At 27.5% G+C, this 24,225-nt stretch overlaps 2 protein-coding genes across 3 annotated transcripts in view; one reads left to right on the top strand and one right to left on the bottom strand.

Moving 5' to 3' along the window:
• The window catches only part of LOC148235233 (cGMP-dependent protein kinase, isozyme 1), a 34,808-nt gene extending 20,816 nt beyond the window's left edge, over nucleotides 1-13,992 (top strand). Inside the window, exons 1-10 of one of the 2 annotated variants that reach the window (XM_088186724.1) lie at nucleotides 2,869-3,330; nucleotides 6,685-6,908; nucleotides 6,975-7,258; nucleotides 7,320-7,489; nucleotides 7,636-7,877; nucleotides 9,703-9,812; nucleotides 9,888-10,104; nucleotides 10,181-10,412; nucleotides 13,138-13,487; nucleotides 13,561-13,992. In XM_088186724.1, coding sequence (XP_088042850.1) covers nucleotides 3,205-3,330; nucleotides 6,685-6,908; nucleotides 6,975-7,258; nucleotides 7,320-7,489; nucleotides 7,636-7,877; nucleotides 9,703-9,812; nucleotides 9,888-10,104; nucleotides 10,181-10,412; nucleotides 13,138-13,487; nucleotides 13,561-13,720 — 2,115 coding nt within the window. In that variant the 5' untranslated portion in view covers nucleotides 2,869-3,204 and the 3' untranslated portion in view covers nucleotides 13,721-13,992. Of the gene's footprint in view, nucleotides 1-2,868; nucleotides 3,331-6,684; nucleotides 6,909-6,974; nucleotides 7,259-7,319; nucleotides 7,490-7,635; nucleotides 7,878-9,702; nucleotides 9,813-9,887; nucleotides 10,105-10,180; nucleotides 10,413-13,137; nucleotides 13,488-13,560 lie in introns of those variants that run through there. The other variant, XM_088186725.1, reaches the window with a different exon arrangement.
• The window catches only part of LOC148235232 (zwei Ig domain protein zig-8-like), a 198,575-nt gene that overhangs the window by 33,551 nt on the left and 140,799 nt on the right, over nucleotides 1-24,225 (bottom strand). The window lies entirely within an intron of this gene.

Genomic DNA, 24,225 nt, shown 5'->3' with positions numbered 1-24,225 from the left:
TTAGCAGACATTACTTCCCTTAAATTAGTGCTTTATACTAATTTTCACTGAAGTAAAGTGAGGAGTATTATATTTTATAACGTATTTTAAAAATTCAATATTGCCGTCGTTTTAATTGATATTTTTTAAGGAACATTTTTTTAGATATTATTTTTAATACTTAATGTAGAAAATACAGATGAGAACCGCTAAGTAGATTCTTAAAACAGTGACACCGACATATTATATTCATGTCACATATTATAAACGATTTTATATTTGCCATTATTTTATGTTCAGCATTGTTATCAACGTTGCTTATTTCCGACATTTTGCATTAAAAATAAGTTATTACCATGAATTTTCACATTAATCTTGATTAGATTAAATCTCCTATAACTTAGTTTGCCTTTAAAAATAATGCTGAACATTATATAATATATTATATTTTTAAATCATTAAAATATTTATTTTTATTCAATTTCTAGATTTCTTAAACATTGATATAGATATATTATTAATAACGAATTATAAAATAATACGTACAATTTATTTTGAAGGATAAACATATACGTAAGTTATGTTGATAATCGCTTCGCTCAAGATATAGCGCTAAATATTACAATATTATCTTTTCAATTACATTCTGGAATTCAGCGTGATCAAAGGCAAACTGATAAGATTACACTATAAGATATACGGATAATAGCATATTATGGTGTACTAAAACACGATTATTTTACTACTATAATTTTATATTGGAAATTCAAAAACAAGAAATAATAAAATATTTTATTATACAATATACAATAATAATATGAATTATGTAAATTTTAATAATAATTGTTTTTAGTAATAATTTAATTTATTATATTTATTAATTTAACATGTTTTGTTGCATCAAATAATTGCAATAGTTATCATACATTTATTGTAGTGATAAAAGAGTAATGTAAAAAATAATTAATAATAAATAAAATGATTAAATAATTTCTTAAATGTGTTTCCTATAATCTAAACCCGGTTCTAAGCCAATGACATCGGTTTATAATATCTGTTTTCCACCTAGCTATCGTACTGGTTTTGTATTATATTAACATTATGCAATATGTTTGATCATACTGAGACGAATTGGTAAGTACCAATCTCGATCAAGGCCGAAGAAACTGGTTTCGCTGGTACTTAAAATAACTTTCGTGACCCAAATATTTTAACCAACCTTTTAAAAAGTTGTTATTAGTAATATATTAGATATTTAATAATTTTAATATTATATAAATGATGTCTTTTATTATTTTCTTAAAAAACTTACATCATTTCAATAATGCGATTCGACAAAATACGCATAAATATTGTAAAATGTACGTAATACAGTATGATTTACACATATTGCGTTATATGTATTAAATAAAAAAAAGTGAAAAAATAATAAAATTCGTATTGTAATAATTTGTATGAAGATATATTTTCTATGATTAGTTTTTAATTAATAACTAATTTTTTTAACAACAAATGTTGCTATACTTTCTGATCAGAATACTATGTTATATATTTTTATGCATAATTAACAAGAACAAAAACTGTGCATTAAGATTATCAAGATTGGTAATCTATCTACATATAATTTTACGATAATTTTCATTATGTTTCAAACAATATTTCGTTTAAGGAAGATTGTTATTATTTTTTTTTAATTGATAAAACTTCCAAAAAACATTTCATTTTTATAACTAAATATAATAAAGTATATTACAAAGTATATTTATAACGCATTTAAACTTATAAAAATAAATTATTTTGTCAGAAAAAACCTTGTGTGAGACAATCTAAAATAATAGGCAGAATTAACCCTTTCTACGTCTTAAGCATGTTAACGCGCTCTATATGTCTGGCGCATGAGGGCAGCCATACATGAGCGCGCTTCACTTTGTACTCATTTTAATAGCTAATATCAAGTGTTTTATGTGACGTAAAATATTTTAATACATAGTGACATCTCTTAAGATAAAAAAAACTGCTCACGAGAATAATTAATTACAGTTGTAACTCACGCTTGGCATGTATTTACCGTTATTTTATATTTTACTATTTTTTTTTTTTAAATATGTAAATATTTTTTCACTAAATTTTATAATTATTATATTGTGACAATCCTGGCAATTGTTTTTATATATCTGTATTATTTTTTTTTTGCCACGTTGTATATTTATTTTTTATGTCGTCATAATATACCATCAATACATTTTTGACTAAAAAAGTTTTAATAGATTTTATTTTTGCTATAAAATTTCCGGTCTGTAGTGCACGGTCGTACTAATAGTTTGCGGCATTTAAATGGTTAAAAGCAAACATTTTAATTTTACGACACAATAATGCACTTGCTCACACTTTACTAATAGTATACATTTTTTCCAAAAACAATACCGTTATGATGCTATATATATATTAGATATGACCCTCTGCGACTATTGCATATTAATTTAAAAAAAAGCTGTAGCCATCAATTCTAATAAGTGCTGCACACAAAAGTCAACTAAAAGAAGCAATTGAGCGGTATAGTCTCATGGTTTCGACTATTAGTTACATTTATGGTGTGAATTTACTTGATCCGAATTACTTCTAAAACTATTCGAATCAGTTTATTGTTTTGAAGTATTTTAATACATGGACTATGTCATCGATATAAATGTGACATAATTCACAAATATATTACGATCCAATGTTATATAAAGCATAATAAATGTATGACGCTTTTCATACTTTTACACAGCTTCATTAACTCGTTAATGAGGTTGTTTTCTTTTTTAAATTATGTATTATAAAACACGCGATTTAATATATGTTCTCGTGTGATTTATGTTCAAAAGCGAGCGTGTTCCTGGCAAAATTTTAATTTTCAAATCTTGCACCGTTGCGAAACGACCGTCTCATAATAAATTATGTATACTCGGTTCCATGTAAACAAGGCTCGAGCACCGACGGTTCGCTACACCCGATAACCATATCGCAAACATGCACGTATGCGAAAAAAAATATACACACGCCTCAAGCAAGACCTTTCGTCAAATGTGTTTCGTAGCAATTAGGCTCATTATCAGTAAGAAACCGAGACGATTCGCATCGCCATTCGATAATTGCCCGTCGTCGATTTCGCTCGTATTTAAAAAATGAGATCAAATCTCAGTTGATTTTCAATAAGATAGTGTTGAATGGTTCAAAACCAAAATGGTGCGTTTGTGTCCGCTGTTTAAGTTCAAAGAGAGCGGTAACATCAAAATCACTTCTGATGTTCCATCGTCAGGAAATGGGGAAGTGAACAATACCGTTGGACATAAAAGAGGAACTTTTAGAGTAAGTAACTGATTTTTATGCAATGTTATCAAAATAGTCATGTTGGTAAATAATAAAACATATCCTGGTTTATGATTTTTATCGCTTGACATTGAAACAAAAAATATCATAACGAATCAGATTATAACTAAACAATCATAATGCTATTCTATAAAATGAATTTTGCTTTTGGTTGATGTGAATGAGTCATTACATTCTTGAACCAACTAGTCTTATCGATACAGATTGAGTCACTCTCAGATGATTAAGACGAATCACTTAATCATCTGAGTGTGACTTACTGCCATTTTACTATTTAGTTTGGTAAGAAGTAAGGGTGTATTATAAATAAAATATCAGTGTAAGTTGGTTCCTGATACTTAAAAGAAATGAATTAAAATACTTTATAGACCCTATTGTTTTTATTTTAGAGATCAGAATTAGTTATTATTATAAAATACTTCGAATCGATCATAACGGATTTTTTTAATCTTTTATGTGAATATGGTTCTTCATAGTGACATAAATTTAATGTAAGCTGCAATAATATTTTATTTATAATAAATACGCAGTGTCTAATGACTCTCATGTTGTTAAAATAAAGTTAATCATATATTTTTTTAACATTGTATTTTAAAATATATTTATAGTCTTTATACACCACTATAATTATTTTTCAACATATTTATTATATATACTAAAATGCATTAAGGCATAATAGAAACGAGTTTTTGTATTAAGAGTCATAGAAGAGTGTACTAAGCTTTTCATAATACAATACACAATACTTGTTTATGAAGTATAGTCTAGCTTTTAGCTGATTTATATACAAGAAGAATAGTCTAAACTTTTTTCCAGTATTTTATAATATTTATAAACCATAATTGTTGAATGCTTAAATAAAATAACTGCCGATTAGATTACCTAAAATTAAATGATTAAACAGGGCCACTTATATTGAAAAACAAGGCTGTTGCTATATTATATTATATTGTAATCTCATGCACATGTGAAATTACGCATTGGTTATATATTTTTTTCTTTGTTCGAATTTTGATAATAGTCACTGCTTTGTAATAATCGCGATAAGTTTTAAAAATTAAACAGATAATATTTATTTTGCATTTAATTGTAATTAAATAAATGTTTTGTAAATTGAGTACTTAATCAATATAAAAATAAAATAAATACTGAAGTCGATTGTAATTTAAAACATATAAGATAAGGAACTAACTATTAAAGCATTTGTAGTTTGAATCACGCTCTTGACATTAAGATTAATGAAAAATATTTTAATAACTTAGATAGCTTTTTAGCGTAAGGTAGATCAATTGCTTATGATGATTCAACCTTATCTTATTTGATATTTAATACAAACCGCTGCTGTGTTGATAAAAAAAAACAATAGCATTCTTCTTATCCTAATAATTTATCTAATAACATATTTTTAAATTAAAATTTATCTTTTACATTTTATTAAAATAAAATAACTGATACTGATTAGGGATTACTGTAGGTGTAAAAACGAATTCTAAAACCATATAACTGTTAAACCTAAATATATTGAAATACGGTTCATGAAAAACTTTTATAAATATTTAATAATAAGATTTTAATTATAATTATCGGTGTTTATGTAGATGTTAAAATAACGGGTGCTTAAAATATAATAGGTAATTTTACGCAATTATTTTTGATGTTCAGATTATTATGACTTTTAGTACTTTAAATAGCATTTTGTCATTCTTATTATATAATATTTTTTAATCAATTAATACAAAACAAAAATGAAAAATATTAAAAAAAAAGAACGTAAAGTTTTCTAAAATATTAGGGAATTTAATATATGTTTTTCACTAATTTTTTTTTTAAATCAGCAAAGGCAACAAAAATAATTTTGTTTTCTGAATATGAAAATAGGTATACAAAAATATTTTTTATTTAAAAAATTATTATACTTTTCCTCTAATTTTTTTTTAACTAAGCTATGATATTTTTATATTGCCGCCATTTTGCTACAAGATGATGGATTAAGCTGACAGATTAAACTAAAATATTATTCAAGTATTTTAAAAATAAAGCAACTACTATGTTCTAAAAAAAAATCTAAAATATAATTGACCTTTTTTTATACAAAACATATTTTTAAATTAATAATGCTAATTCCAAAAATTTTATATTTTCACTTTTTTCTTATTTTTTTTATAAAGCCGGCATTTTTAAACAATATGGCAAATACGACTGGCTAAAATTTTGAGCTAAGATTTATTTATAGGTACAATTTAATGCTAATATGACGAAAAAAACTATTTTTTTATCTCATTTTTTTACTTTAGGAAATTTATTCCGAAGTTAAAAATATGTATTTTTTAATTATAATCAATGTCAATTAAAATAAAATAGTATTTAAAAAAAATATTTTATATTATTAAAAATGTTGATAAAATTGATAATATTATAAAATCATATAAATGACGTGTACTGCTTATTGTATTATTAATATTACATTTTATTTAACGGTTGTTTAAAAAATGGTTAATTTGAGTAAATGGTCTGTATTTTTAATAAGCTGTCAGTAACATAAGTAGTTTTTTTACCTAAACGATATTCCTTATGAGTTCAAGTAGCTCATTATTAGATTGTTTTATATATACGTTCTAGTTTGTTTTAAATTAATCATCACAATATTCATCCGTAAGATAAGACAAATCTTAGAAAACCTAATCTGCGATGAGCAATCGGAATGTTGATTTATCTCTTAGACACGATAGCAATAAAAAACACAAAGGATTATATTTAATTCGTACCCAGATCATTTGTGTATTAGTCACCGACTTTACCACCCATCTATTTTGCTGATAAACGTTAGACAATATTTTGACATTATCATAGTTGTGTTCCTAAAAAATATTTTTATACAAAAATTACATAGTTTATTGTTGTATTTAAGGGATAGTATATTAAGTATTCAATTATAAGGTTTAAAGTCTTAACTAAGCATATATAAAAAAATGTTACATAATTTAAAAAGATTTTCATTTAAGAGTAACTGACTATTATATATTATATTATTAAAAACTATGTAATCTAGTATATATTTTTTAAATAAACAATGTTAAATTATTTTTTAACAATATTTTTAAAATTACAATCAATACACATATTTACAGCCATATAAAAAATAAAAATAATATCTCGTTTATCAACAGATCATACTTATCTTAAATAAGTCTTAGCTATGATTGGAATTTTGGTATAGCTTATGATTATATAGTATCGACGCGTTTTCAGCTGATAGATCACTTTAAATTACAATTCTAATCATAAAAATGCTATTGTTAACATGAAAAATATGTATATAAATATTTTTATCAGATTCTACATGATGAGAGCACTCAAGAGCAAGTTATACCTCCACAACCGATTAAAGAAGAACAGACAAAAAATCCAGCCGAAAATCAAGATTTAGATGAACTAATAGAATCAAAACCGATCAAAGAAGAACATCGTGGCAGAAAAAGTGGAGTAGTCGTATCTGCTATAGATTCCACAAAGACGTCCAAAGATATCAATTACGAGAAGTTTGAAAAAGATGACAAGTAGGATATATATCCAAATATATCAACGTAAATATTGGTACATTAAGATATAATTTATATTTTCAGATCGACAAAACTAATAAGAAATGCTCTCGCTAGTAACGAATTCTTGAGGAACTTGCTAGATGATGATAGATTAGAGGCTGTGGTGGAAGCAATGCATTCAGAAGAATACGAAGCTGGCGACTACATAATCAGGGAAGGTGAAACTGGATCGCATTTGTATGTCTCAGATTCCGGTACCTTGGATGTTATCAAAAGCAATAAAATTGTAAAGAAGATTAGTACTGGTGAAGTATTTGGAGAATTGGCGATTTTGTATAAGGCTAAGCGATTTGCATCTATTAAAGGTTTGTTGAGTAATTATTGTGCTCGTGATTTTTTTGTATTAATTGTTTGTTAAATTTTTAGCTAGTAACGGCGCAAAAGTATGGGTGCTAGAAAGAAGGGTATTCCAAAAGATTATGGTTAAAAGTGGAAAACAAGAGCTGGAGGATAATGTCAGATTTTTATCTTCTGTTCCTATTTTTGATGGCATTCACGAAAAAGACATTATTAAAATGTCAGATTTCTTGAGAAGGGTAATACAGTTTTATTAAATTAATTTATGTACGTTGATCAATGTTTTCCACTCAATCTAGTTATGTTAATTATAAATTTGGTAATCTTGATATTGTGAAATTCAATTATAACGTTCTAAGAAATTTGAGCCTAAACCTTTCAATAGGAGTTTTTCATCGCCGGCACAATGATCGTCAGGCAAGGTGAGAGAGGAGACAAATTTTACATTATCCGAGGAGGAACTGTTGTGATAACTCAACGACCTACTAACGGAGGGTCAGATAGATTTATAATGGAGGTATCTAGAGGAGGTTATTTCGGAGAGCAGGCTCTATTACACGAAGATCGACGTTTAGCAACAGTGACAGCCAAAGCTCCCGGAGTAGAATGTTTAACTATAGAGAGAGGGTATGTATTGTATTATACAATAAAATTACATAATCTAGGCGAAATTTATTAAATACCATATAAATATCTAGCTACATGTAGATCCATTATTAAAAATATATATGCTATATATTAGTATTTTTTTCTTTGCATATTATTATTACTAAGTAAGTCCTTATCTTGCTTTTAAATACAGATGTTACTCTTTTTAAATCCACAGATGGTTATTAATAATTGTTTCACTATATCAAAGTTTTTTTAATAAAATACAATAAATGCTTTATTGGATTTATTATAGATTAACATTTTTCGTAAAGTATGCAATAAAACGTTGGTTTATTGCATACTTTACAACAAAATATCATTTGTTCAATTAACAAGTGTCCGGTCTCTCAGACTCGTATATTATAGCTTCTGTTCAAGATTGTTTTAAACCTATCTTTTAATATTTCTCTTAAGTTTTGAGTCCAAGTCTTGTAACTTTATCAGTCAATGATCCTTCTGGTATAAATTTTATTGACATATTGCACAAACTAAAGAGAAGGCAAATTTATAACCTATCAAGTTATTGTTTAGCTACAATATATCTCCGCTACATCTTTTAATAAAAGCGCAACCTTAAAAGCGATATTTTAATATACAAAAATGATTTTTAAAACAGTTTTTTGCTGTCAATGTAAATTATAAAATATCTGCATGATTCTGATAAAAAATTCTCGAAGGTTTCGAAATTCATATTTTACTTGAAATAATTAACAAAGTAATATTATTTATTAGGAGTAGTCCTGTATTTATTTATTCTTTGCATTTGAAAGTTTTTCGAAATCTATCCAATGTTTTTTTGAATAAAATTTCCATTATGTAAAGAGTATATGCCACACAGCACATAGCAGTGAAGTTTAGTTCTGTCTATACAATTACATTGTTACGGTTTGCGAGTGTAAACAATCAGTTCAACAATCTTTTCAACTAAATAATCTACTGGAAAGCAACTATCGGTTTGCTAATAATGAACTGAATATTCTTATAGGACAAGACCTCGCATTAGCTGACCGGAACTTAGCAGATAGTAAAGCTATGTATCTATATCTAACTCGATTGCCATTGGATATTAAGATAAATTCGTAGAAATTAATGTTTAATTAGATTGCTGTTTTAATGATAGGCAAATGTACTTATATTTGCAGATATTTTTTTTTATTTGGTTGGCAAAAGTATGTAAAATACTTTTTTTAATTTTAATAAAAAAATAATTTTGAATATTCTGAATTTAGCAAAGTTATTGCTTGATTTTTACAATTCTTAAGCAAATTTTTTGCAATTAAATTTAAGTCTGTTCATTATAAATAAAATATGATGGCTTCTTCTTGTGTTAACATTACTGGTTTTCAAAAGTCTTTGATGTACATTTTTTGTGTTCTAATATAACTATTTATTAAGCACGTCGCTGTATTTTGTCTTTCAAATTATATAAACATTGTATGTTTATTTAGGAATGCTATAAAAAAAAATTTTATGAAGAAAATATGATTAATCCGAAGTATGTTGAGGTAGAAATATATATTATTTAATTGCGGAAATGCAAAATTTAATCTGTAGACCGATTACTGTTAAAGTAGTTTTAAAAAAGGCAAATAATACTAATTTGTGATGTAGCTTTTAATTAAAATTTATAGTTGTATATACATTATATATTGCATAGTCTGTGCATATGCAATTTAGATCGAGGTATAATTTTAACTTCCTATACAAATTGCAACAGAATAAGCTTCGTTATTATTTATATTCTAGTAAGCTCGGTATATAACAAAAGTTAGACAGTTTTAAAAATTGTTGAATATTTTAGGCCCTTTATTGAATTTTTGGGTTCGATAGCAGAGCTTCGCAGTAAAAGCTACGAGACGACAGTAAACACGATGGAAATTCAACGCAAAAAGAAAGTCGAAGAGCCTACAGGTTATTTTGTATAAATTAATATTCGCGTTGGAGAAACGTGTAGCACTCTAAACTGGTTTTTCGTTTGTTTCATAGAGTATCGCCATATACTGTTGCAGGACTTGGAAATTGTGGGAACTTTGGGAGTTGGCGCATTTGGTCGAGTGGAATTGGTTCAATACAAAAAAGACAAAAATATCACGTTTGCATTGAAATGTTTGAAGAAAGTCGACGTTGTGTTGCAACAGCAGCAGGAGCACGCTTTCAGCGAGAAAAACATTATGTACAGATGCAACAGTCCATTTATTTGCAAGTGAGTGTTTTAGTTTACACACGTGAATATATTATGCGCAAAAATGTTTCTACAGGAATGGAAATATATTTTTCAGATTGTACAGAACTTACAAAGACAGCAAGTACTTATACTTTTTAATGGAACCCATTCTTGGTGGTGATGTTTGGACTGTTTTGCAGAGAAAGAGATACTTCGATGAAAAAACAGCTAAATTTATGTCTGCTTGTGTAGTAGAAGCTTTAGAACACCTGCACAATCTTAATATTGTATACAGAGACTTAAAACCAGAAAATTTAATGTTGGATTCCAAAGGATACGTCAAAGTGGTAATTAAATAATTTACTTAAATAAACTAAGTGCTGCATGACTTAGTTTGTAATTTATTTTTGATATCTCTAATAATATTGCTCGCTATAAAACGATTTAAGCTCATTATCTTGATAACATACGACGTTCTAGATATATTAAATAAACAATTTAGCTCATTATCTTGATAACATACAACGTTCTAGATAGCATGTGAAATAAATCGGCTGACGTAAAATAATAGTCAATATGTATAAAATATAAAATAAATCAAATCAGTTGACATAAAATAATTGTTAATAAGTATTAAATTTTGTTAATTAAAACTAAAATATAACAATTTAAAAATAACTTTAACCTCATTTTCGTTAATTAGTCACTAAGTAAAAAGGATTTAACTTGGTAAATAGACAGATTACTTATCTACATATATCTCTTAGGATAAAACAGATCATCTACTACCTGTAATATTAAAAATAATCTGTGAATAATGAGTGCGAGATTAAAATCACTTTTTGTAAAATATACACCAGCAATCCTATAATAAAACATACAATATAAGCATTTTTATAGAATATTAATTTCCATAATTTTTCCTGCTTCTTTATAAATGTATATATTTAAATATGTATTTAAACTCTAATTTTTTAAATATATAGATTCTCAAAATATTATAATTCAGTACTTTTTTATATAAATATATTATATAATATAGTAGTTAGAGTCTCCAATTACTCGAACCTTCAACTACTCGAGTATCGAATATTCAAATTTTAAAATACTCGAGTACTCGAGTACTTTCGAGTATTTACCAAATGTACAAAATAGCTATTATTCATATTCGTGCACATATAAATAAATAAATAAAATACTTCGTATGTTAATTTTTACAATTATTTTAACTTCACGAACATACTTTTTAAGAACAATAATGCAAAAAGTGTCTCGAATTTAATATTACTGCTAACCTTTGGTTTTATTATTCCCGTTATAGAAAAAACCCTTTCCGTTCCTGTTGATGTTGGTCTTATTGTCATTAACGCGTTGGATAAGGCTTCTAATTTATATCTGTTCGCTTTTTATAGATATAAAATTTTTTGAACTCTCTTTTTATGTTCTCTTCTTTCATTCCCTTCTCTGCTTTTCTCTTATTTCCTTAGACTATTGACAAAATAGCATTTTGTAATTCTTCTTGAATAGATTTTTTTTCTTAACAATATACAATATTCTACTCCTTCTGATTATTGCGAAGAATTTAAATCTATATCCTTCGAAGATGTATTTGGGTGAATCCCTTTCACTCTAGGGCTAAACGGTTCGCAAAGAACTGACTTTACTTTAAATGCCTTTAAAACACACAATTGTTTTGATTTATATTTTAAGCTGAGGGATCAGTATAAACAATTTACAACACTTTACGCTACAACTGCATAGTCATAAAACCTAAAAAAAAATTTTTGATATTTCATATTGTTCATTGCCATAAATTAGATAAGTCGGGACTGTCGGACAGAAAACACAAAAGAAATTTCTCCGTCGTACCCACTAACATAGCCAACGACCGGAACTATACAACTATGTTACTATGAAAAAATTATACCTGATAGTAACCGCTCTAACTCGGGACTTCGGGCATAAACGCCAAATAAAAGCAAGACGTTAACCTTTACCGGACCGAGTTAAAGTTATTTTTGTTTCTGAAATATTTCAAATTTGTTTAATTTCGAGTATTAACCGAGTAATTTTCAAAATACTCGATTATCAAGTACTTGAAAAATAGACAAGTATACTCGAATATCGAGTACTCGATTACTCGAATTGGAGACTTTAATAGTAGTGCCACATTAAAAAATAATATTACATGAAGCAGATCATTTTGATTAAAACTTATTATGAATTATTGAATCCATCTAAAATTTGTTAATAGTTTGATTTGTTAATATATTAGCATAATAAACTGAAAATTAATGTATTATGTAACTAATAATTCATAATATTTCGATTTATGCATTACTTTCTGACAATAAATTTGCCACATACTAACATCTGAAATCTAGGAAAATCAATGCCAAACAATTTTAGATGCATAAAAATACAAAATTAAACTTTATAACCTAAAACAGACAAATGGTTCTTATATTGCCTTCGAAGGACTTGTGTGATATATATTAGCTTTTTTACTGTCAATTATATTTCTCTTAATTATCATAATTGGTTTTCTGTTTTGGTGTTGTATAGTACAATAGATATTACTTACTTACGTAAAACAGTATACTACTTTTATGGTGAGGTATAGTATTGTTTTACCCCAGCACGTTAATGTTTATGTTACTTTACTCTTTTCTTTATCAAAATATTTTTAATTTATTAGTAAAAATATTTTTAATATTAAATATTATGCTTATTACTTATCTCATTAAATAAAATGCTTTCTTATCTCATTAATAATTTATTTAGTAATTTTGTTCATAATAATTAGTGATGTAATTATAGTTGACTGTTAAGGCTTAATATAAATATCGATATGAATTAATTTATTATTAAACAAATATAATAATAATTTACAAACTAGTTTTAATATTTATATTTGGATTCAAATGTTTGTTTTAGGTTAATTATAAAACAGTAACATATGAATTAAGTATACAAAATATAATAACTATAGGGTGTATTTATTTAATTTTATATATTGAATTCATTAATATATTATTTTGTTAGTATTAAACCAGCTTTAATATTTTTCAGGTCGATTTTGGTTATGCCAAGTTCCTGTCAACGGAAGTCAAAACGTATACATTTGCAGGTACACCTGAATACGTAGCACCAGAAATAATTTTAGGCAACGGGCATGATAGAGCCGTAGACTATTGGGCTTTGGGAATATTCATACACGAGCTTCTGGTGGGAAAGCCTCCGTTCAGGGGAACAAATCACGTGAAAACATACAATCTCATCATTCGAGGCATAGACGCAATAGACTTCAATCCCAAAATATCCAAGATAGCACAAGAGCTCATCAAAAAGCTGTGTAAATCCCTACCTACCGAGAGGCTGGGCTATCTCAAGAACAAAGTCAAGGATATCAAAAATCACAAGTGAGATTTATATATTTTTTTTCGTGTCAAGCACTTAATCTTTCGGATACTTTATTGCTTACGTCTGTTTCAGATGGTTCTTGGGATTCGACTGGGATAAATTGAGGGAGCGTAAGATGCAAGCTCCTCTAGTCAGAACGATCGCAAGCAACAAGGATTTGAGCAATTTTGAAAAATACGAAAAGGAAAAGTTGCCCCCGGATGAGACGTCTGGATGGGACCTCGACTTTTAATATATTTAATATAATGACGATGTACAAAAGTGAACAAATATTTATTTAAATTGAGCTAGTCTTTATAAAGATAACAATAATCGTATTTATCTTTCTTTGGCTAAGATATAATTTTATGCCTCAAAAATAAATGTAACTATAACAACAATAATTCAAGCTTTTATACCCTTAAGCATTCAGTAATAAATTGTCGTTTTTATTATATAATTAAGCTTATATTATAGCTAATATATATAAAGGTTAATTGAATAAACGTTTTCATATCCATTTAATATCACATATATTATTAATATACATTATATTATTTCAGAAGGTTCAAGAAGATTTTAACACTTGTGTATAGGTTAAACTACTTCTCCAGATCGATTTTTTTAAGGGTTTAGTTCAAATGAAAAAAATAATTAGCATGAGCTTTGTATTTTAATGCAGTATAAACTTTATAAAAACCCTGAGTCGAGTAATTTTTATCTGACATAAACGCAGTTTCGTGATCCTATAATGTTTAGCAAATATAAAAGTTTTACTATCGTAAAAATGTTTTTTTTTTAAAAAAAAGATTAATATGATTTTTATTTTTATTTTATTACTCTTATATGTTTATACATTTTTATTATTTTTTTAATTAAAGTATTGCAGTTTATTTAACAATCACTCAATGAACTGTAACAACCCATTTATTTTGTTAAATGGTAGGTGAAAGCATTCCATTTCATCAGAAATAAATGCTAGTGAAATTTAATAAAAGGCATATTCAATATACATATATAAAATATCTTTCTTATAATTTTTGTTCGATATTTAAGAATGCACGATATTAATTAACATTCACAGATTTTTGTTAAAAACATGATAACTAAGAATTCATAGAAAAGTGCATGAAACATATTACGTATTTTATGTCTTTTTAGCAATAATGCTTTCGGGTATAATAACGGCCAGTGTGACTTTACAGTCATAAAAACGCAAATGGAGTATAGCAAGAATTTTATTTAGTTTATATTACATATTGCGAGTTACTATAATAGGCGAGATCGTTATTCTCCGAGCGGTAGTAGAAAAGCTGGCGGAGGGATAATGTTCTGCGGAAGATTCTCAGGGGTATTGTAGTCGTGGCAGTAACAATGTATTGGAGATTAGTTCCTTTATGGTACGATGATCGTGTTGCGGAGTTTCAGGTCGTATCTTCACGTCACTGCCGCTGGGGGCGCGTCTGCCAGATGGGCTAAACCTGCCAAGTCTTTATTCGAGACCGGCCTTAAGTTTCTTAGCACAACGAAATACGCATACGTCTTTTAAAAGTGACATTTACTCGATAAACATCCTACCAAGGTCGAATTGTGCAACGGAAATATCGTGGCCTTACGGTGCTTTTTGTCTTCCGGTGATATATTGTTTCCTGTGACCGTTTCGTAAAAAAATAAATACTGATTCAATGCAGCGGAGAATCCTTAGGTGTTATTTATGTAAAACCCTTTTTTCTAGTCATAGCGAGGGCTTTTTTGTGGTCCCATCCTTTACTCTATTTTATAGTTTATCCTATTGATAAATGGTCCTTTTCTGTGTTTTGGTAACAGTCATTAACGCGAGCTTCTAGAATAAGAACCCCCACAATGAAAACTGTTATAATTAGTTTTTGAATAAAACGTCACTTAATAATGTAATTACTGACTTAATTACCTGGCTTTGCCTGGTATAAATAAAACTCGTTTATTAGTCATTATATTTTTTTTTTCATTTTGTTATTAGAAATTTATTTTTATACTTAGCTGTATACAATATTTTTAGTCTCTTGTCTTTACGTATTGCATTAGCTAGTAATCAGTCATCAGCACGTCGCTGTTCATTTTATACCCCCGTTTATTTGCTACTTACTGCAGCAGTACGTAATCGCATATCGTTTTTAACTTAAAAGTTTAAAGTTGAAAAAATCACAGTTCACCCAGAAATGGTAGCCAAAATGACATGTGAAAATGTCACGTCGCTACCGTTGCTAGTGATTAAAAATAATTTAAATATAATATAAATGTACAGAAACGCTTTGGATGTCCATATATTTAATAAAACTATTTAGTTTCAATATATCTTTGTTATGAAGCTGAAAACTATGACATTTTCATTGTTAATTTAATAAAATATCTTTGGTTGATTGTAAATATACTGATCTAAGACTGTGTGATACTTTCTTAGTATCGTTTCACTATATTTTTGGAGCCTGTTGGGTATCACTGCTAAACATATTTTTAAGCTGTTTAAAGTAAGGTTTTTTGTCTATAGTTTTTATCATTTAATTTGGTAACTATGTAAAATATTAATATTGTAGGGTTCTTTAATCGAAACACTTTTTTATTTACAATTAAAGGAATTAACTTATTCTATTAAAAATATTTAAAAAGAACAATTTGGCATGTGATGAAAATCTTTTAACCGTCTTTTTTAAAATGGGTCAACACCGTGGGAAACTTTTTTAACAGCTTAAGTTACAAAGTACACACTATAAATCAGAAATAATTAAAATATTTATCGCTTTCTAGAAAAATGTATCATCGGGTTTGCCTTATGAAGTTTCTAATATGCTTTAGCAGTCAGCAGCAATTTGTTTCAAAATAACTTGTCACTTTTTTTGTAATTAGTCGTTCCCATCAAAAAAATATCATCCAAAATACAATAAAAATAAAAATGGTCTGACGTACAATGTTGCACAAAATATATTATTTCTGCGTTTCTTTTTATTATAAAATAATTGGCGTATACCGCTACCGGCGATCTGTTTCAAACTGAATACATGAATGCCAGATTAGCGAGTGTGTCCAATTTTCAGTCGGAAATGAACAAAAAAAAAGTTTTAACAGACTACGCTTAAAACGAACGCGTCGCCAATTTGCGATTAAAACTAGCTCTCTGTTCTGCTCTGACCATTGTATGTATAAAATCTAGCCATAATTCAGGCATTGATAAGCAAATAAATGTGTGTATATGTTTGCGAATATTTGAAATACAAACATTTTGAGCACGAACGTTTCAGGAATGTACGCAAATGTTTGAGGTTCAATTTTAAAATTACTAATACTGGAAACTATTCTGAATTCCAATAAATCATTTTTAATATAAATAAAATATGCCTATATATTACAAACATATATGTAAAAGTAATCCTTACTATTATTACTTCAACATTCTCTAAGATTATTACTGCATCGTGATAGCCTATGATTTTTTTTTAATTAATTTTAAAACCCATTACATTAGCTGTCAGTTATGTATTTCATCATACCTTATCAGCAATCTTAATGTTTATTCAGTTAATGAACTTAAAAACGCCTTCCAGCGGCAAAGTAAACAGTTTCGTATAGATTACGTCTCCTTGTCCTACTATTTGGTGTACTTTGATTTTATTTGTTTTAAGGTTATCGTCTTAGGCGTTTCAGTATATATTCCCAATTAATTCTGACTATATTAAATCCAATCTAGTATTATTCAAAGCATTTTCAATTGCCTGCTTTTCTATAGTATCAAATGCCTTTTCATAGTCTATCAAGTCTAAATCGTTTGCAAATAATCAGGCATATCAAAGTGTTATCTAAACTCAGTTTGTCCCACTTGTTAGTAGTGATAGTTAAATATATTTATTGAACGATTCGTTATTGTTAAAATTTTATAAAAGTTTTATCTTTTCCTGTTTTTGTCTAATGGTATTACATTTGCATTTTATTTATATTTATTATTTATATATAACAAAAACGTATCGAGAAACAATCTGATAATGATTACCACCTTCTCCAAAAAGAAAACCCATATATCCATTTTCGCAATAAATAAAGATATTGTTCTTATGAGCGTATCCCGTCCATAATGTAATCATTAAGGCTCGTGCAAATCCTGTGCGGATCTCCTACGTCTAAAAACCCGACCGTTACGAGCACTACGTGAGCATTGTAACAATGTTACGTAAATAGAACATAATTCTGGGGCGGGAATACTATCGGCAAAGCCTTTTTTACGAGCGTGCCCGTCCGAAATTTGAGCAATAAAAATTCAATCAAACACCACTTTGCCCTGTCGGATGAATGAACAGGAAGAAGTAGACCCGCTCGCATCTGATATCAGTCACTAAAGGTCTTCCGCATGCGACCTTAATGGAGATCTATAAATTTCATTGGCCCACTCACGTTGAGATGGAATATATTAAAATATAACATTTAAGGGCGATGCTGAAAATAACTTGCTTTTATTAATTTTGAGTGGCACAAGTAATTCCTCGACAAATCCACATCTCTATTAAATATAAAAATATTTTTTTTAATATCATCTGCAATTACTTGATTAATCAAAAGATTAGTAACACAAAAAAAAATAATAAAACTGTGGAAGATCTCATTCTTGAATCTCGCATCAACAATTTAGAGAACAAGACAATATAATGACCACACAAAGGCATTGACAAAATATTTCTACGTTGAGAAACGGTCACGGAAAACAATATATTACCGGAAGACAAAAAGCACCGTGAGGCCACAATATTACCGTTGCACAATTCGACCTCGGAGATGTCAGCGATTGCCTATTTGATCGCTGCATAATTTTGATTGGTCAGCGATCTGTGCAGCGCTGAATATATAAGGCTGGTTTTCAATATGGACCCAGCAGACACTCGAAGACGCGAGCAGATTCGACCCACCCGCGGACAACATACGGTCATGGACGCTCACATCCTGAGAAGTACTTCACTATACGAGCACCGCAACAGATAGCGGGCAACCTCTCCTATACTGTTGCTGCCACACCAAGCAAAACTCTAAGGATCTTCCACTGACATCATCCCTCCGCCAACTTCTTCACCACCGCTCGGAGAATAACAAACTCGCCCATCATAGTCTGTCGCAATATGTAATATATTCTAATAAAATTCTCACTAGTTTCCACCTGCGTCTTTCTGGCTGCAAAGTAACACTCATTAGGTCTAGAACCCCAAAAAAAAACATTTTTTTTAAATAAACAAAAAAAAATATTTCTTTAAATTTGAATTTTTTTTTCGAAAATTGCATCGATAATTAATAAGACAGAACGATAAAAAATATTGTAAAATTATTACAAAAAATTAAGATGTACATAAATATGTATTCTTTTATTTATAGGTGTTTCAACTATCTGTTATTTTTTATAATAAAGAGGGTCATTCTAACAATTATTTATAGCAAAAGAAAATAAAAACTTTCACGATTTAAACGTAAAAACAACAATGGAAAAGAGATCTTGTGACCAAACAATTGCGTTAAAAAGTGAGAATATTGTTTGGATCACCTAATAGCGCAGCCGCCACATAAAATTTATAACTTATACATACAGATAATACTACTCTTTATACTCAAAATATACACGTAAGATATTATATTCTAATCTGCACATAATACTACAGTTTTTATACCCTTTGGTTACCGATCACATGAGTAGACATTTCATAAGGCAAAAACGCGTTGAGAGACAAGACGCAGACAAACTATAAATCACAGCCGACAAAAATACAACTTCACATTCCAGAAAATAATCTGATTTCCGAGACCTTCCATTTTAATTCCACCACCTAATAGCGCCATTTAAATTTTTCTTTATAAGTCGTGATTAATATGTGTTTTTATAAAATACTTTTACTATATTTTTGCCAGCAAAGTTACATTTTTTCGGCTGCAAAATTCTAAGCAATATTTGTCCAAAAAAATGTAAAATAAAAAACATTTTTTATATCATTGCATTTTTTATTAAAATCATTACCGCCTTTTTGTATTAACAAAATATTTTCATTATTAATTTGCGGCATAACATTATAACATACCTCATATATAGGTAAGTATTATTGTTGTTGATAAACTAGCCCTGTGTTCTTAGTACTTCATTATATGCTATAATGTTTGTAAAATAGTTTCATCATTGTTTAAGGATCATGTTCATTACACTAATGAATTGGATACCAGTGTATCCTTTCATAAGCAATATTCTAGGTGCTTTATCATTAGTTCTAAAAATAAACAATTAGCAAAAGTATAAATCACTTTTATCCGATTTATTTATAACATTTGCTAAAATAATAAATAGTTATTCTAAGTGCTATAACCATATAATTAAAATACATGTTAACATATTTATTAAAATTTGATAAAAATATTTATCACATATATAATTTTCTAATACACAATTTTGTGTTAAAAAATCTGTATCTAGACAATCTTAAATCATCGCAATGTAAATAATTTATATAAGTTCTAAGTGATTTTATATCCGATGTACATATGTGCATAAAAATTACGTTTTAACGATCATGCTAAAAAAATGTATAGAGCAATAAATTTGTGATATGTTATATACTGCTAGACGATAATCTATTTAAATGGAAAAAATAATGTGAAAATATTCGCCGCTTTCTATGATTGACCATTTCGCAAAAGTATGAAAAACAGCCAGTGATGTATAGTTTCTCCGATCAATAAAAGTTATCAAATCCACTGTTGCTGGAAAATCTAAGAATATATATTTAGATTAAAACAGAGTTAAGTTCAAATCACTCGTAAGTTGTCAAGGAATCTGAGATAATGCGGAACGTTGATCTTTTCTCATTTCTTCGATTCATCTTTTTATACGTAAGTCGAAACGCTGCCATAAAAAAATTAGGTTTTTGCAACTGATGTATTAAAAATAATCTTATGGTCCTTTGAATCAATTAGACAAGTCATTTGTATGACTTGTCTAATTCATTACAAATTTTCAATTTATTAAAATAATAAAATATAGGCAATTAAATAATCAGTAAATAAACTATAACAACAATATTTATATTTATATTATAATAATTCATTTTTTAATATAGTTTAAAAAATATGCGTTAAATAAAATCTATACAGTCTTTTTAGTTGAACCAATTCTCTATTTAGAGTTAAATGTAATAACTCATGATATTAAATCATAAAAATGCCAGTCCGTATTGTAATAAAACGTTTTAACCGTCTACGAAAATATGTGTTTTTTCGTTATAATGGGACACCACCGTGGGAAATCTTTTAACAGCTGAATGCGTACCTTGGGGTTTGCTCCAGAAACGGCCTTTTTAATGACCAATGCCAATTTGCTTTAAAAAATAACTCGCAACCTTTTTGTATTTTGGTAGTGCCACCAGAAAAGGACACAACAAACTTCCATCAAATGGACTATGGATATAAGAACGAGAACGTAGGCAACCAGAAAACACTTTGCCTGAGTATTCCGATTCTCTCTTCGCATCCCACTGCTCCAGCTTTAAATCCAGAGTCGGAGCAAACAAATTAAATATTAACAAACGCTTTTGACTCTATGGTCAGGACATTTTTATTTATAAATAATTTATTATTTGTGACTATATATTGCGAGTAAAAGTTTTTTAAATTTTTAAATTCACTGAAAATGTTATTACTAAAAAAATTGCGAATATCGGAAAAATTAAATTAATCTATGTTTTAATATAAAAATTAAATCTTATTGCTTTGACAAAAAGTACAGTATTATCGATTATAATAAAATCAAAACACAAATTGAAAATAATTTTTTACTAGATATTAAAATTGTAAAATTTGATTATTTACAAGAATTTTTAATAATATTTTTATTAATTGCATTAATTTTAAAATATAAATATTCAACTTCTATTTGTTTGAGATATTGTATATAAACAAAAAAAATTGCATAAAATATTTTCAAACTAGTTAATTGGTCAGTATTACATTTATAAATTTATGAAATCAAGCAAAATTATAGTTTGTGATTTCAAAGTTATGACAATTAAATATACAAATTTGCGATCTATTTTTATACTAAAATAACATTAGGCACATACGCTTTTTATTTGAAATATGTCTTTGTTTTAAATATAAAAGTTTTATTAATAAATAAATTAATAAAATAGTAAGTGAATACATATAAATAAATTGTAGGGCACTTAGTATCTATTGTATTATATTTGAACTCTTGCATTTAAACCTATCTCAAGGATTTTCTACATACATATTTCACTCAGACATTTCGCTGTTTTACCATAAATAAACTGCCACATCTCAACATCAGTACCTTCATTCATAAAACTTTAACGGCATATAATGGAAATGATTGTCATAAAAAGGCTAAAAACGCTTGATGTAAAAATCAAATCTATTATTTTTGTTAGAAATAAGCTGTGATTTAACTTATTGTAACTAAAAATATTTATTCGTATTTTAAATAAAAAAATATTTCATGGCACTTAGTGCCTATTCAATATGCAATATTCAATTATGATAATGTAATATTCAAGATAGTCAAATCGTTATTTAAATAAAAAAAACGTTGCAAGATACGAAAATGGTTCATGAAATCGTTTATCTCAACGTAAACAGCGATATGATGCAAAACTTTGCCATGAACGTTGTTTTATCGCGTCTAGCTGAACGTATGGTAGTCTTTCATTTGGAAACGTACTACAGTGGCAATGTTTACATGCCAGTCTACGTTTCGTATAATTTTGCAGTTAGCGTTCGCTTCTCATCTCCGATTTAATAATGGATGCTGTACCGCTATCTGAGTCGCTCCGCCAACGCAGCAAAGAAGCGCTAACCGACACGTAATTCGATTTACACTATGAATTTCATCATAATTGCAATTTTATCTTTAACATTACTGACACATGTTTTAATTATGTGTAAGAAATGTATATATGTTACTTAAAATATAGTTGCAATTCAATATAAAATCGACAATTGAGAATATCTTGATCATACAAAAATTGAATTTAATCAGTAACTAATATTATGCTCTGCATATGATCTATAAGTTAGTATTTATCAAATCAAGATTGATGATCATCAATTTAATAAACTCTATTATTATAAATGTAAGTCTTTTTATATATTGTAAAAAAAATATTACAAAACTGAGAATACAGAAAAATAGAAACTGAAAACTTAAACCAGTACTGATTTATAGCTTTTTATTAGTTAATAAAAACAAGTGTGTAAGTTAATTATTTTATCTTTTAGAATCAGGACTTGTAACAATTTACTAAGGACCTGGAGCTAGTTGAAAAGTTAAATGTATACGCTTTTATAACAAGATGTGCTAAGTTATTTTATGTATATACTTTAATTTGGGCATAATATTTTCGTAATCATCGATTTTAAAGATTAATTGTTTATATGGTCTTGCGAAATATTTTAATAGTATTTTTCGGTATTATTAGAGCAATAATCTTTATTCGATAGAATTAAAAATATTCTATGAAGTTTTTAATGGTTAATAATAAGGCGTGTTTTTAATGGTTATTAATAATGCAAATGAATCTGAGTTTAGAAAAAAATAATTACTAGCTCTACACTAAGCAAGCGTATGTTATTACTGGTCTAATCAGCTGTATCTAAAGTAAAATTTTATTTTTTCTTGTTACTGCACTTCTTATGTTATATATAAGATTCAGTGCCGAAGTTTTGAATATATAGGGACCGTTGGATTTTCAACACTAGAGTTAAATGTAGCAATAAAATTGAATTTTATTCAAGGAATCATTTTTTTTTTTCAAAAAAATATCTTTTTTTTCTTTTAAAAAATCACTGAACCTGAAGTTGATTTTCCATTAAATAAATTTTGCAAAGATTTTTGCAACTTTATTCTAATTAGTTTTAAACCGTAAGAACTAGTTATGATGGCTGTGCCGTCAATTGGAATATAAATAAATGTTGTTTTTAATTTTGAACCTTTTGTCTCTGCTATCATAATCCACTTTTTTTAATGTCTGTAATAAAGACTCGTTTTTCAAATATTGTATAACTACACATAAAGTATTAATTTATATTTGTAGTAGAGCATTTTAAATATTAAAATTTTTAGTCTTTGTTGAAAACACAATGTTTTTTAATAACCTACGTAGGGATTTATTACCCCTGATGTACCGCTAATATCTACAGTTGTCTTTTTTATTTTGAAAATATATATTCTGATCCTTTTATTACTTTTTACAGCATAGTCGCATACAAAATATTGTGAGAAAATACCACTTTGTTACTGCAGAAATTCCATAAATTATTCAGATTTAATTTATTGCAACAGTAGATTTCTTAATGACTAGAAATGTTTTAATTCTATATGAAGAATGCTAAATTTTTGTGAATTTAAAATTATTTATTAGAGTAATATTTTTTTAATACTTATATGAAAAATTCCTAATATGTATTTTTAAATAGGATTTTTTTAAATCAGACTATATTTTTTTAATTGTAAAAAAAGGTATATGTTAAAACTCGAATAATTATATATATTTCGATACATTTATTTAAAAAACAGGAAAATTACACACATTGCTATCAGTGAATCTCACACGAACAGTATTTGAATGAATCTTTTCGGCAGCAGAAATAGTTAAAAAAAAATTTTTTTTTGTTTTATGACTAGATTTTTAATATATAAATATGTATGAATGATCCTTTATTTATTATTCAAAGTAATATTTTATAATCGAAATG

Source organism: Plectrocnemia conspersa, unplaced genomic scaffold, assembly GCF_051122295.1.
Source record: "Plectrocnemia conspersa isolate PC_06_02 unplaced genomic scaffold, ASM5112229v1 ptg000005l, whole genome shotgun sequence".
NCBI lineage: Eukaryota > Metazoa > Arthropoda > Insecta > Trichoptera > Polycentropodidae > Plectrocnemia > Plectrocnemia conspersa.
This window is presented reverse-complemented; position numbering and strand designations above follow the sequence as displayed.